The sequence below is a fragment of the Fukomys damarensis genome, unplaced genomic scaffold, assembly GCF_012274545.1.
Source record: "Fukomys damarensis isolate Sample0158 unplaced genomic scaffold, DMR_v1.0_HiC HiC_scaffold_25, whole genome shotgun sequence".
Lineage (NCBI taxonomy): Eukaryota > Metazoa > Chordata > Mammalia > Rodentia > Bathyergidae > Fukomys > Fukomys damarensis.
In genome coordinates this window covers 7502896-7520741 of record NW_022900937.1, presented here as the reverse complement: position 1 = coordinate 7520741, position 17846 = coordinate 7502896, and the positions used below count along the sequence as shown (strand labels likewise).

The 17846-nt window shown below is 52.4% G+C and overlaps 1 protein-coding gene across 1 annotated transcript in view; it reads right to left on the bottom strand.

The window, feature by feature from the left end:
- The window catches only part of Slc39a8 (solute carrier family 39 member 8), a 42478-nt gene extending 25634 nt beyond the window's left edge, over positions 1 to 16844 (bottom strand). The window contains exons 1-5 of the mRNA XM_010641590.2: positions 16800 to 16844; positions 12258 to 12420; positions 8499 to 8668; positions 6243 to 6365; positions 5700 to 5864 (exon numbers count right to left, since the gene is read on the bottom strand). Coding sequence (XP_010639892.1) covers positions 5700 to 5864; positions 6243 to 6365; positions 8499 to 8668; positions 12258 to 12420; positions 16800 to 16829 — 651 coding nt within the window. The 5' untranslated portion in view covers positions 16830 to 16844. The remainder of the gene's footprint in view (positions 1 to 5699; positions 5865 to 6242; positions 6366 to 8498; positions 8669 to 12257; positions 12421 to 16799) is intronic.
- Between the last annotated feature and the right edge of the window lie 1002 nt (positions 16845 to 17846).

The following is a 17846-nucleotide window of genomic DNA, read 5'->3' as shown; positions in this document are numbered from 1 at the left end:
AGCCTGCGAAGTGACAGCGGCAGCCAGCACAGCGAGAGAGGGCCAGGCTTCCAAACGCGGAGTCCTGCCTGGAAAAGTCCCTTGCACCCTACGGGGAAAAGCTCGGAGAGAGGCACCACGGGGAAGGTCCCCATGAGGACGCATCTGAGCAGGCGCGCAGAGCGGATTTGCCAGCTTTCGAGGGGTCAGAGGCACAGGAAGGGGTCTGGGAAGGCTGCGGAATTGCAAGTCGGGGAGAAGCTGGGGAAGATAGAGAGAGGGAGAGGCGCGGGAGCGGCCCGCGGAGACAGGACGGCGTTAGGGGGACGAGAAGGCTGAGAGCCACGGCCAAGGACAGACGTCCCGGTCAGCAGCGCGAGCAGGAGCAAAGGGCACAGATCCAAGTGCAGGCGCAGGCTCCTGCCTCAGTAAGGACAGGCGGGAGTGAGCACAGCCGGAGTGACGTGGCAGAACTCGCAATGTTTCACAATGATACGAGCGGGGTTAAGTAGAGGAAAATGGAAGAATAGTGAACATCCGTGAGGTGAGAGCTCATCGGAAGGGATCCGGGCCCCCGTGTCCGGCCCCCAGGCAGCACTCGGAGCCGGTGTAGAAAAGGGTCAGGGAAAGGCACCAGGGGAGCCTCCGCCATCCAGCAGGCCGGCACCTCCGCCTCCTGGCCATCACCGCCCAGCCCCAATGGAGCCAGGGAGACCACTTCCTGGGCAGCCCCAATCTCCTTGAGACCTGGGAACACACGCAGGCAGCCAGGATAAGCTCCGCCTTCTCCCCTCTGAGCACAGAGGAAGACGAGCCAAACCCCACAAGGATGGCAGAAAGGCCCTCGCGTGTACCCGGGGCTGCCGGCCTGTCTCCACCCAGCCTCCTGCGTACACCGCTCCGCATAAAGCAAAGCGTTTCGGCCACACTGGGAAACAGCGAGTCCGTCCACTCGGCCCAGCGAAGGAAGCCAGGTGCAAGGCGACGCTTGCTAAGTGCCTGGTGAACAAATCAACACTGATTTAAAGTCTGCTGGACTCTCACAGAGACCCACACACTGCAGAAACTTCCCCGTGCGTTTGTGGAGCGCCACTTTGTATCCCTTATTTGACAAAGTCTGTCTCACACCCCCACTGTGCAGCTAATTCCTCTTTCCCTTCACTGCACGTCCGTCTCAAACCTCCAGTTCACAAGTCAGCTTCTAAACATAGCTGCATTAATTTCCTTTATCGGAAAACCGGGTGGGTCCTGACACTTTACACTTAACGGCACTTTTTCCATTGGAAGCACAGAGTGCCTAGCAGCAGGGCAGCCGGGAGGCACAAGACCCAAGGTCCCTCTGGTGGCCTCCGAGCACGAGCACAGGCCCCAAGAATCTGAGAAACCTGGGTCCTCCCTCACCACCCCCACACACATCCAGAAGCTGCACAGGTAGGACAGCTGGGGAAAAGCACAGAGCACCATCGTGGATGTGACGCAGACCCTGAAAGACAGAGCCTGGGGGGCCGGCCCCTCCCTGACCCCTCCCAGGTCCCGCCTCACCCAGTACTTTGACCTTGACCTTTCCCAGAACACACGCCGCTCCGGTGCTCAGGCTGTGCCCTGATTTTACCCTCTGCCGAAAACTCCACATCTCCAGTGGAGGTCAGAATCACACTGGCACATTGCTGAGTTTTTTCTAGCCTCCTACTGCAGTAAATGTGCCTCATGACCATAAAAAATGGTTTTCAGTGAGTAGAGCCCTGGCTGTTGTACACCTGAACACAGACAGTATGCTGAGCATGCTGCACAGACAGATACGCCGTGCATATTTGAGTGTTCTGTGGTGGGTCAGAATGGTCTAGATGAATAATAAAATCAAAGGCTGGGATTTAGCTCAGTGGCTCCGCTGCCTGATTCATAAGCCCAAGGACCCAAGTTCGATTCCCAGTACCAAAAAAAGAAAAAAAAAAAAAAAGAAAATCAAGACCACCCTAAGTCAGACATTTCTATCATCCTATAATATTTACTTTGTTCTTCCTACATTTTAGCAAAATCACATTGCTAAAATCTAGACTGATAAATAAGACACACACGTGTAAATACCGAATAGTTTCTCCGGTGTGAAAAACTAAAAGTGTAAATAAGATCCACACTGTATAATTGCCAATGTGAAATAGGAAGAAAAGGCTAAAGGTATAGGGGAAGTGGAAGGGTAGGAGAAAGGAAATAAGGGAGAAGAAAATATATGAGAAAAGGAAAAAATGGAAACAAAGTCTTTGTAAATAGGGGAGGGTGGAGGGGGTGAAGGGAGGGCAGGGATATGGGGAAAAATGAGAACCAGGATCTGTCCTGTAAGGGTACGAGATCCCAGGGACGAATGTGACTGCACTGTATACTTAAAAAGTACCAACAGGACCAGGGATTTAGCTCAGTGGTTCCGGCATCTGCCTCACAAGTGCAAGGACCTGAGTTTGAGCCCCAGTACCAGAAAAAAAAAATGTACCTATAAACTCAATAAGATTAAAAAAACAATAGGACCAGGGATTTAGCTCCGTGGTTCTGCTGCCTACCTCACAAAGCACAAGGTCCGAGTTAGATCCCCGGTACCAAATCAATCAATCAATCAATCAATCAATCAAATCGAGACTGCAGCATCATTTATGTTATATTAATACTAACACCGATTAGAATGGAATGGAGGGCTCGGAGCAGTGGTCTCTGCCTTTGGTCACTGGTCCTGAACCATGAAGAGTGGGCCGTGTCAGATGCCTCTTCTTCTCCAGGAAGGGAAGGTCATGGGCTCTGAGAATACTTTAGATCCAGCACTCTGTCTTGCTACTGACCGTAGGGGAGCAAAGACTGGATTTCACGAGGAGAACAGGGATCTTCCGAAAGGTGGGAGCAGGTTCGGCAGTGACAGTCAGAAACCACACAGCACTGAGTAGTGAAGGTAGTAGCTGCTGCAATTTTATTTCTAACTCTAGGTGTGTATATATACTAGTTTCAAGGGCACACTTCAAGAGTGATTTCAGTCACAAGCAGGCATAAGAAAGATAGACAATAGTACAGTAAAAGCTAAGACCACAAGGTCAAGGTAAGACCACACCTATATACAATCACAAAAGCTAAGACCACTAAGTCAAGGTAAGACCACACCTATACGCAGTCAGAAGGGGAAGTTTGTAAAACAAAGGACTGGCTTCAGCATGTCACCTTCAGGATCACCTTCAGGACTTCACAGTCCGGGGCTCAGGGTCAGCACTTTGGCCACCCGTCCTCTTGTGCCCCAACACCTCCCCATCTCTAGGAAAATCTAATTGTTCCTGACCTTTCCTGGGCCCAGAATACAATTCTACAGATAATGAACAAATAGTAATAAAGACAAAATAGAACAGAATTACAAATGAACCCAATGTCCCCAAACTGCAGGCAGAGAGGCCAGCTATTCTCTTCACGGCTGACTTCGCATGCGGTGTGTGCCAAGGACTTCCAGGAGGCTTAACCCCGTGGGGACGATACCTTGGGTCTGGTTTCTGCCAGATGACCGGCATTGTCACGCAGACTCCACTGGAGTGGTCGTGGCACTGTCTTGGCCATCCCTGGGGAGCAGGACTGGGAGACCCCAGGGCCTGCTCGATTCCTCCTCCTCAGGAGCCATCCCAGCCCCAGGCCACCTTCCTAACTCTGGAGACGCAGGAGGACCTTCCTGGGAAAGGAACCGAGAGAAGCCCCCGCTGCCTGGGGAGCATCCCCTCTGCCACCCAACGTCAGTCAGTGGGCAAAAGGCCACACAGCAGCCTGGCACACTCGGATCACCCATAGAGATCAACCCTGATTTGACTACTATGTGGTGTTTTCCAAAAGCTCCCACAAGGCAGCCAGGATGTGGACACCCAGTCTAAGGGTCAGCTGAACTGTCATTCTCTGGGTTCCTTCTGCTGCACCTTGCATTGCATAAGAGCCTTACAGCCAAGTATGGTGGCACACACCTGTAATGCTAGCACTCTGGGAGGCTGAGGCAGGAGGATCACAAGTTGCAGACCAGCCTGGATAACTTAGCAAGACTCTGTCTCGAAATTAAAAAAGCAAAGAAGGAAAGAAGAAAAGAGTGAAGGAAGGAGAAAGAAAAAATGAAAGAGAGAGAGAATGAGAACTCAGGCTATAAGGATTTAGCACAGTACAGAGGCCCTGGCTTCAATCCCCAGTAAGCAAAAAACAAAGTTAAGACAATGCAGCTGAGAAGCTGTGTCCTCAGTTTCCTGAACCTGTCTAGGCCAGAGTCTCCTGGTTATCACAGTACCTGTCCCAGGTCAGCCTGAGGACCGAGTGACGTCATGATCTAATGCTCCACATTCCTGAGGAATTATCTACCTGAGCATCTCTTTGTACAATCTCGGCTGAAAGTATCGGTCACTGCACTGCATAAAACAATTTCCCCTCGGCTTGACACAAACGTAAAACTGCCTCTCCACACCCGCAAGATCTTCCCTCGGCAAGGAGGAGGGAGCACATGAGCAGCCATGTTCTCCTCCCAGAAGGACAGGTCCTTGGTCCTGGAAGACCCTGTGTCCCCTCTGCTTCCCCTGGGCGGGTCCTCCACTCACTCTCACCGGGCTGTACTTCTGCCAGCTGCCTGCTGTGTCCACCTAAGAGGCTTCTCATCCTCTTCACCCACCATCCTCGCCTGTCCAGTGGGAACGAGGTGGCCACCATCAGGGTCACCATCCCGCACACAGGTACAAACCACGCCTTTCTCTGCCTTTTTCTCTTCATCTGTTTGTTTTTGCAGTGCTGGAGACTAAACCCAGCGCCTCATGCAAAGCACCCAAGCGCTCCAGCACTGAACCCCCTTTTTAGTAAACCGCTATTCTACCCCATCCACACCCTCTTCACGTCAAAGTGGGGCCCCACAGTCTCAGCATGGAGAGTAGCCTCAAGGTGGGCAGAGAGACATCTGCAAGGCATGTTGGGCTTGGGGATCAGAACCAGTGTACTTGCAGGAGCTGTAACTGTAACTCACAAATCTCAGGAGCTGACAGTGGCCACGTGGTCCTCTGTGCTAGGCCATGGCCCACGGAGGAAGAAAGACAGCACTCGGGTGCAGTCGTGGGAGGAGTCAGCGACCTGGAGACCTAACAGCTCCTGGTTCTTGCTCTCCCCGCGGCTCCCCCACCAGACACCATGTCTTTCCAGAAAGTGCACAAGCAGAGAGTTTGACATCCACCCCTTGAAACCAAGAATAGTTCTAACACGTAGAAAATGATGCCCATTTGGTGAGGTTGTTATAAAAAGGAAATAGGTAAATAATTAATCAGCCGGCATATTAACTGGCATGTAATACGTGGTCAGACACTGGTAGCTATTATGCGCTAAAAGCTATAACTACAGTTACTGAGCGCAGTAGTAATAGCGTGCAAAGATTCTTGCAGTTCCAAACTCGCGCTAGGGATTCTTGGGTTTGGGCTCCTGAAAGAACTGCAGAGAATTTTCTGTGTCGCCTGTGCTATTTGGGTCATGGGAGTCGAGTGGAGAGGCGATTCCTTGAACAAACTCAGAGGATAACGGGCCTAGAACCCAGTTTCTTTCTTAGCACCCTTGTTCAGCATAAACCCCAGGGAGAAGGTGGGCAAAGAGGGCAGCCCCGCGTGTGTAGGAAGGACTCTGACAGTAAACGGGCAGCTCACAGCAGAGCAGAGGGCGAGGGAGCGAGGATCGGGCGCAGGAGAGGCGCCGCCTACCTGCAGGGACGCCACGCTGACGCCGTCGAAGTGCACCTGCCCGTTGGACTCCGTGATGGTGGGGTTGGTGTAGCACATCCCCCCGTTGGCGGCAGGCAGTGCTTTGGGCTGCTGCGTTTTGTCCGGGAGCCCGAAGTCGTCTTTTCCGAAGTGGGTGTGATCGCTCTGCGTGAACAAACAGACAAGGGCGGCGGGGCTCTGAGAGGGGCCGAGCTGCCTCGGGGAACAGCGGCCGCCTCTTCCTTCAAGAAAGACAGGGCCTGTGTCTACTCCCACGTCACCTTTGCAAATTTACAGAACCCCCACACACACACGTATTCGCACTGATTGTATTCTGCTGCTTCTGTTTTTCGTGTTAGAGTACAGATCCTTTCCTATTCTGATAACATGAACGGAATACAAACTCTGCATATCCTGAGTTCCCCAGCGGAACGGCCGTGGGTCTGCTCGCGGGACAATCACATGACCCGGAGAGTGACATTTCTGCCTGCACAGAGGTGCGTCCGAGGCCCTCGTCAGGAGTTCCAGGAGGAGACCACTCACCTGCCCGTAGGTCTTCAGCAACATCTTAAGCGTTCTCTCAAAAAAGAAAAGCATGTAAAATCCTCCAAACACAGCCACTGCCTTCTCGATGTAGCTGTCGACTTTGGGATTGAATCCAAATGCCTGAGGGAAGGAAGGGCAGGCAACTCAGGTCACACTCCGCGGTTTAATCTCATCTTTGGAAAGCAATACCGTGATTTCTCAGGATGCAGTTTTTACTCAAGTTCTCCCGCTGTCCTCATACCCGGGTAATCCTGGGACTTCACCTGCTAAAACCACAGTGGGCACCCTGCTGTTAAAGGACAAAGGGTAGGGGCTGGAGTTTGAAGAGTCCAACTGTCACCATACACAAGAAATGAGTAAGCTTAAGATAAGATAGGGAGCGCAGGGACATTCAAAACACCACAAGTTTATGCTCTTTTTTTGCAGTGCTGGGAGTTGAACCCGGGACCTTTGCACTGAGCTACGTCCCCAGCTCTTTTTTATTCTTTATTTTCAGGCAGAGTCTTGCTGAGTCACTAAGCTGTCCAGGCTGAGCTTGAATTTACAATCCCCCTGCCTCAGCCTCCCAGGGTGGAGGGTTACAGGCCACAGCACATTCCTGCTCACCCCTTTCCATGCAATGTAGCCCTGCCCTCGGGAGCAGACTAGTGGGTGTCATGGCCTTCGTCCTATGTCTACACCTCGGGTGATGCCCCGCAGCCTCATCTTCATCTGCAAGCTTGCCGCACACAGTGCACAAGCAGCAAAGAAACCCTGCTCTGCACACCTAACGGAGGGTGCGGAGTCAAATGGAATAAGGAAAGGAAAAGGGGCTTTGCACACACAAAATAAACCTGTGGGGATCTGAGGTGCGATGACAAAGGCAGGTCCTTTACATGGCTACATTTTCAACAAAAGAGGTAACCTAACGTTATAGGTGTAGAATCACCAGTCCACACAGAATTGGTTTGGGCTTTGTTCTGTTTTGCTTAGTTTCGCAGTCAGGCTGGAAGTCAGGGCTGTATGTATGAAATCAGTGCTCCTCCGCAAGCCACGCTCCCAGCCAGCAGGTTTAATTCCACTGTGAAAGCAGGTGAAATAATAAATACAAATATGCGATATTGTGTTATGTTAAATGTATCATGTACTGTGCGTTTTGAGTCAGAAATCTGTGTGAACCTTTCCACTGTGCGGCGGCCTGCTGTACGGGCAAAGCAAATCGCTTCATTCCTGGATTTTAACTTTGCCTTCTCCACCTGTGGGGGTCTGAAGGAAACTCCCCGGGTTCTCTCTAGATGGAGTAACAGTGAACCCTACGCCTCTGAAGACGGCCCTCCCTTGTCTGCAGAGGTCGCTGTGAAAGCTGAAGTGGTTCTGGTGTTTCCCTGACCCTGGCGCTCTCTGGGCTGGGTCCCTGCCTGGGCCAGGCGTCCCTGCATGTGGGCCTCGTCCCTCCTCCACCGCTCTTCCCGGGGCCTCCCGGCAATGTCTCCCCCCTCCCTCCTCAGCGCTCCCTCTGGCTCCCTTTCACCTGTCTTCCTCCTCTACTTCTCCTTCTTTATGGCCACATAACAGCTGCCATTGATTGACTGAAAGCGCTCTATAGTCAATATCAGATCAATAGCGCATGTTATCAGGGGAAAGAAAGTCGCTATGGATTGGCCCCCTATTGGATTTTTCCTCAAATTTTTCCTCAAAAAAAAAAAAAAAAAAAAAAAAAAAAAAAAGGAGTTTTGTCAACCAGGGTCTTACTTGCCCTGTTTTTCTCCAGCAGTAGTAAACATAGGAGGAAATTTTGTGATATATCTTCATTAAACTTGACCTGACATATGCTTCAGAAATAAATAATAGCTAGGTGTAGTGGTACATGCCTGTGCTCTGGAAGGCTGAGGCACGAGGATCCCAGACTGGGGAACTTAACAAATTAGAAAGAACCTGTGTCAAAATTTAAAAAATATATAAATAAGAAGTACTGTGGATGTAGCTCCATATGAAGGCCCTGGGTCCAATCTCTGGTACAGAAAGGAAGGAAGGAAGGAAGGAAGGAAGGAAGGAAGGAAGGAAGGAAGGAAGGAAGGAAGGAAGGAAGGAGGTGTAGCTCAGCGGGAGCGCATGCGCCGCTGGCCTCCCGTGTCGCTGTGACCACACTTTCTCCCCTGCAGAACGCTATAGACCCGCTTGTCCCACGCACGAGGACTGCGGGAGCTACAAACGTTCAAAGGACCAAAACATTACAAAGAAATGATTCTGCACAAAAGCAGACGGCACCCTCACCTCTGGGATGAGCTGGAAAATGGCGTTGGAGAACAGCGTCCCGATAGCCAGCCCCACGAAGTAGGTCAGGATCTTCGGGAAGTAGGACTTCTTGAGGAGCGGGGTCAGCACCAGGCCGAGCAGCGAGGCCAGGTTGATGATGGTGACGGAGAGAAGCCCGTAGCCCCACACTGGGCGGGAGGGAAGGAGACAGCATTAGCCGGCCGGACCTCACCGCGCAGCGCAAAACCGGCCCGAAGCAGGCCTCCTCTTAAAGCTTCCTGGGGGAAAACGGTGCAGGAATCCGAGGACCTAACCTTGGTTTACTCGTATTTAAAGTAGAGACTGAAATTAGCTCCTATCTCGTGGAGATTTGACAAGAATAGAACCAAGTAATGCTGTTCCTAAATTGCAGCACGCTTTCAATAAATATTGTTTATTATCGTTTCCAAGAAACGTAGAAAGTTGACCGTCATGCAAGTGTCTGTCCATTCAGCTCAGGGTTACGGTGAACGGAGCAAGCTGGCTTTAGGAGCCCCGGGTCTCCTCCAGGACGGGCCCTCCCTGTGTGAGGGAAGCCACGTCACAGCTCTGGAGTGTAGACCTGTGTCACTGGCTGTGTTGTGACATGGGACAGCAGGACCCTCAGGATGCTTCAAGTAACCTGCTGTTCTCAACTGCTGTCTCAGTTATGCAGTATTCTGTAAACTCGTCAAAAATGAGGCAAGTTTAGACCATGAAATCACTGATAAAATGCAAATAATTTCTCGCTTAGAGAAGTTCACTGATCATCAGCTTAGTGTAGTCACCCATATAATTTTATGAAGCACCCTAAAAGCAACTTCAAAGAGACTCACAAAATGTGAGCTCTTGGAGAAATGAGACACTTTATCCACTCACTGAGACATCAACACAAATGTGTTCAGAAAACTCTGTGGCCTGACTCCTTGGATCCCTTTGATTCTTTCCACTTGTTTGGATGAACTCAGACTTGACTTAGTGCAGTGTTACATCAGAATCCACCCCATTTAATTATTTTTTAAACATTTCCTGATGGGAAAGTAGCATTATCCAGAGGCCAGGGAAGGGGTGAACCTATGAACCCAGGAACAAGAAGATCAAAGGCGTCAGCTTCTGACTCTGGCCAGCACTGCACTGTGCATTCGCACATTGTAACTCCTTTGAAGCCCCCAGCGATTCTAAAAGACAGGTGTTATGATTGTCTGCGTCTCTACAGAGGAGGGAGCTGCCACTGCTCAAGATCACACAGCTGCACTGAAATAAAACAGGTGACGTCACAATGAAGAGAAATATGGGCACAGGGTGCACATCTATAATCCCAGCTACCGGGAGGCTGAGACAAAAAGGTTATAAATTAAAGCCCGGCGCAGCAAACTTAGCGGGACCCTGTATCAAAGTAAAAAATAAAAAGGGCCGGGATGCAGCTCAGTGCATAGCCCCTGAGTTGGGACCCTGGTACCAAAAAAAAGAAGAAAAAGTTGCTATATTGCCAAGTTAACATCTTGGAAAGTAAGCGCTCCACTTTCTTTATTGGAATTGTTGACTTTTTCCACTTTATAGCATTGTAGTGTTGACCTTAGAATTCTTTCTCCCACTTCCTATTTCCGGCTTCCCGGATTTCATCTCCTGGTTCACGAAGTGAAGAAATCTGAGCGAGCGGAGTCAAAAACACTTTTGAAAATCAGCAATTAACCTGCACAAAAGATGTTTCTTTTTCTGAAGCCTCATTTCCTAGAATTGTATACAAGGTGGATATAATTTATTTATTTAAGAGACCTAATATAGCGCCTAACCATGTGCCAGATGTTTATTTATTTTAGGTTTATGTTTCTTGTGGGTTAGGGACACCTTGGTCTGTAACATCAAACTCCAACTCTCGGCCTTTGTCCTTTCAACAATGGATCACCACCTCCTTCTCATCCGGGTGTGAGTGTGTGTGTGTGTGTGTGTGTGTGATATTTTAAGTGTTTTTTTTAATTAGGTTATCACTTCTTGGCCTTTTGGCTAAGATCAAGTGTAAAAGAGGATCTTTAATCCTTACAGCAACAGTTCAGAAAGGAACTATTTCAGGTGGGGAAACCGAGGCAGAAAGAGGTTAAGGTCAGGTGCTCAACACAGAGCTGGGACTTGAGCTGCAGTGGGCTGACCAGAGTCTACGTGTGCAACCGGTGAACATTAGCATAGTAAGGAATCTATTTTTGACCTGTAATTAAACAGACTGGTAGAAATATAAACATACTCTAGCAAAAATATTTGCTTGAACTATTAGTAATTGCTCAAAATTTCTCTTATTTCAACATTGAAACTGTAGTGTTACTCACAAAACTACAAAGTGCACTGACAAATTGCAGTTGATGACTTCCACTCCTGGTCTGTGTCAGTTAGGAGGTCAAGGAGCTCCTGGGCTCTGCGGCCAGAACGACCTGAGCTGAGTCTTCCCGCTACCCACAAGGTGTGTAACTTCCCTGGGGCAGATGACATTAAAGTCCCTGTCCCTCCGTTTCTTGCCTGTAAAACCAGAAGCAGTTTCTACATCACGCAGCTTTTGGAAGACTGAGTGGTTTGTCTGTGTACCGTGCGTGGAAAGTACCTGTTGCATAGCAAGCCACCAAAACACAGGCTATTACCATGCTTGCTGGCATTGCTGGTATCCAAGCAATGCATGCTCACAAAGCCACTCAAGAGCAAGCTAAACAGCCACTGTCCCTGCTGAGACTTCTCTTGTCTCTGTCTCACTCCCTGTTAGACGAGCCTGCAAATACAGCACTTAGGTGCCATCTCTGTGGTGACAGATCCCAGCTGATCTCTAATGTGCCACCACCCTGCCTCCTGCCTCCTGCTCCTGCCCCATGGTGGGGTAGAACATTTGTCCGGATGGGGAAAGGGTCACAACGCCAGCGCTTGCACCCGACTTGGCTTCACTGCACCCCATGTAGGACCAGTTCTCAGACACATGGGCCTGGCCTTTGCCGCCCACCCGGTCCACCCCCAGGACTCAGTCCCTGTGCCCTCGGCCCACTGTGGTGCCCCCAGGGCCCTGCCATCCTCCCTGCACCCCTGGAGGATTGGGGCTCCCTCAGTCTGGCCTCTGCAGGGCGAGCTGCCTCTGTCCCCCAAGCTCACTCCCACCCTGCCTCTCCCAACCGCTCTGTCTTGTCAGCACAGAGCTCTGACACAGCGTGGTTTGTCAGCCTGTTTGACCGTGCATCATTCCCTACAATGTTGTAAACCCTAGAAGGGCATAAAATCCTACCTGTTCACTGCTGAACCCTCAGCATCTGCAGAGAACAGTGCTCAGTGTGGTCCAATAAGAGCAGATTATTTCTTTCAAATACAACATGTACAGTGATCCCCTTTAGACCCTACACTGCATCCTGTGACTAGCAAAGGGCACTAACTCCTTGATACGTCACCACCTCACTGACCCCTGCAGACAAACTGACTGGCTTTGCAATGAACCCGTACACAAAAGGCAGTGGAGACTAATGATTCGTAACAAGCCACAGAGTCAGCCTGCAGCCCAGGACGCACGGCACAAATACGTACACACTGAAGTCAAGGGCTGGGTCTAAGCAGAGGTAAGTGGCCCTGCATAGAGCCCTGAAGAGCAGACTTAGAAAGGTGAACGATCTTGAACAACCCAAGCACTTTCAGGTCAGGGTATCTCCCACCGCGTTCTGTGCGGACCACAGAAAAGCAGGCTGCGGGAGGCAGGCCTTAGCGTCACCCCCGACCCGACCCCTGAGTGGCCGCACGTACCTTGTGACAGGCTGGGCTTGGACGAGAGCCTAGGCTTGGCCTCGCAGGGGTGGAAGGTCAGCTGCTGCAGAACAGCCGGGCAGATGCTGGGGAAGTCGGCGCTGGTGATCCGGGTGCCATTGGAGAAGCCGTGCAGGGCAAAGATGTCTTCAGCGGATAAGCACTGAAACAGGGACCCACGACACACACGTGAACACAGCACAGCAGCTGCAAAGGTGCTGCAGGGGGTGCAGGTGCTGACGCCTCTACCAGCCTGAGGCCAACACAATGAGGCCCCAGGGTGGCCGAACCAGAAACGAGCAAAAGCCAGAACCAGAAACGAGCAAAAGCCAGAAAGGCTTTTCAGGGCCGGCCGCCGGTAACAGACCAAGGAATAAAAGCTGCAGGAGCAGCCAGGGCATTGCACGGGCACAGAAGAAAGAGCCAGGCTGGGGTTCAGGGCAGCGGAGAGGCATGGCCAGCATGCACAGGCCCTGGATCTGGTCTCTAGCACTGCAGAGAACACTCACACACACTCACACTCCTACACACTCAAATAAAACATACTGACAGCATTAACAAAGGGCTTTAAGATGACTTTATGCTCTCAGTCTTGCCTTTCATCAGTTGCGTTTGGCTTTCATCAATATTTTGTGGGGGCCACTGGGGTGACCCTCCATAATATTTCTGAGAGCACTGATTCCTTAATTTCACAGTTAAGAAATTCATCCTTCCATCAGAGCTGTAACAATCCCAACCTATAAAACTCACTTTAAATTTGTTTAGAACAAACTATTATTTCCTAAAATACACATTGTACTCAGTGATGGTGGTTAGCTTTTCTATATTATGGAAAGCTTTGAAGATCGTCCCGGGCTGTTCAGAAATTCGTTAACTTTTAATGAGGAATAGAATCTGAATAAGAAAAAAAAACTCTGTAAACATAACTTTTTTCCCAATTACTGATGATTGAATGTCACACATGCTAGGCAAGTTCTCTACCATTCCCAGCTTTTTTTATTCTTCTTTGTTCCATTTTGGGTTTTTGTGGTTTTTTGTGGGGGGTTTTTGGTTGTTGTTGTTGCTGTTGTTTTTTGGTTTTGGTTTTGGTTTTGAGACACAGTTTCACTCAGTTGCTCACCTAGCCTTAAACTTGCCTCAGCCTCCTGAGTAGCTGAGATTACATTATAGGCATGCTCTATTCAGAAGAATATAAAATACAGTATTAACACACCTTGTAAGAACTGCACAGTGTGACAAACACCTGTCCACTCAAGCGACAGTGTCTGTCTTTAACAGATGAATGCAACTGGCAATGATTTGTTGCAACCGAAGCCCACAGTCAAATCCTACAAACCTCAGCTATGGGCTCCAGACTGAACTCTTCCCTCTCAGTTCATGAGTGGCAGCCCTAGTCCCCAGGGTGCTGGCATCTGGAGATGGGCCCTCTGCAAGCCATTAGGGTCAGATGTGCTTGTGAGGGAAGCCCAGTCCAGTGGGAGGGGAGCCCTCAGCAGAGCCGGGTGTGGTGGCACTCACCTGTGATCCCAGCACTCGAGGAGGCTGAAGCAGGAGGATCACAAGTACAAGCTCAGCCTAGGCAACTTAGCAGCTGTCTACAAATTAAAAATAAAAGAGCTGGGGATGTAGCTCAATGTGAAGGGTTTCAATCTCCAGTAGTGAAAATAAAGGAAAGAAAAGGGGCACCCAAGCACTTGCTCCTTCACAAGAGGATGGCCAGAAAAGCACCTGTCCCTGGAGGAGCGAGTCCTCCCAGACAGCAAGGGCTCTGCTCTCCTGGTCCTGCACTTTCGGACTCTGGAACCAGGAGAAAGATTTCCCCATGGGCTGTGTCACCGGAGAGGGCCCAAGGGGGTCCCCACGAGGAGGCGAGGCCTGGACCCAGCCGGCTGAACAGGTTCTGTCTCTCACTGCAGGAGAAGAACCTCAGGACGGGACCGGGAGGCATAGACAGATACTGTCGGGCAGGGGAAGGGGGGTCGCAGGCCTCGAGAGGGGCCCCTGTTCAGGGCTGGAGATCCCTCGAAGGTGGGTGATCTCAGAGGCTTTGCTCCCTCTGGATCTGTTTTCCACCTGCTGCCTTTCCCTTGCCCCCCAGCCAACGTGTGGACTTAGGGCACCTGTGAGTGGGACAGCCCTGCAAGGAAAAGCAGACAAATGTTCCCAGGCTCCCAGAGGTGGAGACAAACACAGACGGCCCCGGGCCACGCGCGCCCCAGGGCTGCAGCTTCCTCAGAAGTACAATTTCTGAGATTGCGGTTTTCCTCATCTCCTCCTCCCTGTCTTTACTTCTGCCCTGAGCCCCCTGCTGTGGGGGCTCCCCGTCAGCAGCCTGGGCTGAGGACTGACGGCAAACAGCTCTGAGAAGCCGACGTGGAGGGCGGCTGCTGAGCTGCAAACGAGGGAACTTCGGAGGTCAGGCCCGGGTACAGCGGGCACCAAAGCTGTGAAACCATCAGAGACCCCGGAACACGGGCTGTACGGCACAAAGGCAGGGACGTTTTCCTTCCTGCAACCAGGCCCAGGTGGAAGCGGCCTCCTTGTCCTGCCCGCTCTGTCCTCTGGGCTGGGACAGCAACACCAAGCCCGGCCCTGCACCAGGAAGCCCAACTTGCTGTCCTGTGAAGTCCTCCGTGTGGCTCGGAACGGAGGATCATGAGCTAACAGATGGAGCAGACAGCTGCAGGGCCAGCCAGGAAAAAGACGGTGGTGACGATGGTCCCTTCCTCCCTGGGAAGAGACTGGGACGTAACTGCCAGACTCGGACTCACAGAGCCACACTTGGCTCCAGAATTCACGGGCATTGGCGCAGAAGCAGAGTGGCATTGTGTCCCCCAGGGAAGGACCGGCCTGGGAGGATGTCAGGCTCCCCACCGTAAAACAGGAGGACATCCAAAGCCTGGCTGAAAGACAGAGACCTGAGATTCACGCTGCAACCTCCGGGCTCAGGTCCACTGGGCACTGGAGCCCTTCTTTCCTCGGGAAGTGAAGCTTGAGGAGCTGGGAGAAGCTGTAGGCACAGCGATGACACCGACGGGGCAGGTCGCTCCTCGCCGTGACCACACCTCGCCCGGTGGATACCGCGCAGGCAGGTGGCATCTCTGGGACCTGTGTGCAGCAGCCCTGCCACCCAGGTGGCCGCGATGATGATGTTGGGCTGAGAATGGCCAGGAAGCCACGGGGGCCGGGGGACAGCGAAGCCCCAGGCCCAGCCCAGACCCAGGCGCCAAGTGAGCCGCAGCCGTGCTCAGAAAGCTCCTGCAGCAGAGGCCCCACAGCAGCTGCACCCCGCCTCGTGGGCTTCGCTTTTGCCTTGTTGCACACTTTGACTGTAAAATTCGAATCCACAACCAAAGAGAGCACTTTGTCTCAAAAAGGGCAGTGGAGCCATTGACAGGAAAGATAGGACAGAGCAACGAAGGCTCCCAGAATCAGCCAGGGCTCTGATGCCAAGGAGGAGGAACAGCACCCTCCAGGCACAGCCCTGCCCTTCAGAGCCATCAGCAGCTACGAGATGGGAAGAACAGCTCCACTGGGGCACCTCAGAAAGTCCTGGTGCTGCGCTGAGGAGTACGCACCTCCATAACACCCAGCTGCTGTGCTGAGCAGCATACTGCCCAGGGCATGCTCACCAGGATCTCCCACGGGCCTGGAGTGCCAGATACCAAGGAAAGACAGCTGTGGAACTTGGTTCCTTCACCCTTAGGAACCAGGCCCAGTGACTCCCAGAGGCACCCAGCAGCCCATGCACCGCCACCCACCCCCTCCCATAGCTATGCAACTATGCTATGTCTTACATGAGTTATTCCTTCATTCCACAAATGTGTGTTGGATCCTCAAAGTCTGGGGCTAGGAAAGAAACAAAGGACCCCTGCCCCTTCCACTCTGAACCTGAACACCCAGTGTGAAGGGCACAGGGTCCCCAAGCAGCTGCACTGAGGAGCCCTGCTTGGCCATGGGAGGTCAGAGGACACGGGCGTGGGCTCTGCGAGAGCAGGAGGACCCCGGTACGGGGGACCTAGAGACCCCTCATGGTGGTCCAGGCGGAGGTTTGGTTTCAGACCCTTGGAGCTGCAGCGCCTGCAGGACATCAGCCAGCCACAGCAGCAAGCTTTGCCTGAGGAGGCAGAGGCAAGCAGCAAAGCCAAGGCTCTTGGGGGAGACAGCACCTGATGGCAATGGAGGAGGTAACCAGGAAAGCAAGAGGACGGGAGAAGGGGCGGGAGCTTGGGATGCATAAGGCGAGAGAATGAGGCAGAGGCGGAGAAGCCCTACACGTAAGAAGTTGCCCAGGAAGAGGGGACACACACAGCCTGGTCTGCTTGGGGTCCCGCCCCATCCTGAGTGACAGACCCCTCCCTTCCTGCCTGCCTGCCAGGGGCAGACTGAAACGGTGGCACAGGCGCGGACTCCGGCAGGGCTGTGGAGGAGCCTTTCCTCACCCGGAACCCTGCACTCTGAGGCCTGTGGCCACCGTGCAGGAGGCTAAGGAAGAAGCAGAGGCCGAGGCCAGCCATCCCTGATGTGTCCCGGGCTTCTGACCTGGGTGGGTAAGGGAGGCCTCTCTGGCATAGCCTGCTGGAAGTTAGCGCTGTTTCTCCTTTCACTCTTCAAACGAGAGCACTCCGAGTGACGCATGAAGAATTACAGAAAACCCACTTTCTAAAGCCAATGAGTGAGTGGCCGCTGTATCCACAACCTGTGCGGAGCAAAGCGAGGAACCTTCCCACCAGCCAAACTCGTGTGTCCTCCTTCCTTTCTCTGACACATCGCCATTCTCTCCGCTTGGTTTCCTCTCCAGGGGCCGCCATGCAGGAGCACAAAGCCAGGGTCACCACACCCTGTACCTGAGGCTTGCAGCCTTCTCACTGCCACCCCCACGCAGTCCTGTCGGAGTCACCGGAGACGGGTCAGAGCGTGCGAGCACTGGGCCTGGGAAGCCACGGGCGCGGCTGAGACCAAGGTGTGCTTCGCGGCCCCCCAAGCTCCTGGGCACCAAGGAAAGCAGACACGAGGCCGCTCAGCACACAAAACATGCGCGGTGCACAGCCAGCTGGCAAACAAGTGCTCCAAACAGTGGTCTTCTCGGGGTTGAGAACAGCAGCTATGACAGGTGCTTGGCACACATGGTCCCTTTTAGCCCCACAGCAACTACTAAGAGATTGCAGAGAAGCTGCGATGAAGAAATCATGCTAGAAAGGTAAGCTGTCCAAGACCAAACAGCTCCTATTACATTAGAACACGTTTTTTCTCATGTCTTCCAACCTCTGGCAATGCCTTGCTTAAACCCTGAGGAAAACCAAGGTGGGGAAGATGCCACATGGGACTGGGACCGCGCTGAGCATGGTTTCCTGCCTCCCAGCAACACAGTGCAGGAGCCGAATCAGTCTTAGGAGCCCACTCAGAGCTAGACAGCAAAAACGGCCCTGAAGTCTCAGCAGCCTGGTTTCCCACCGTGAGGAGAATGAACAGGGGAAGATGGTGGGCACCCCTCTGTCCCCAAATGAGCTGCTGCTGCCCATCCACGGAGGACACGGCGGGCACAGGAGCCACGCCCAGTGGCAGAGGCCTCCAGCCCCACCCAGGGCC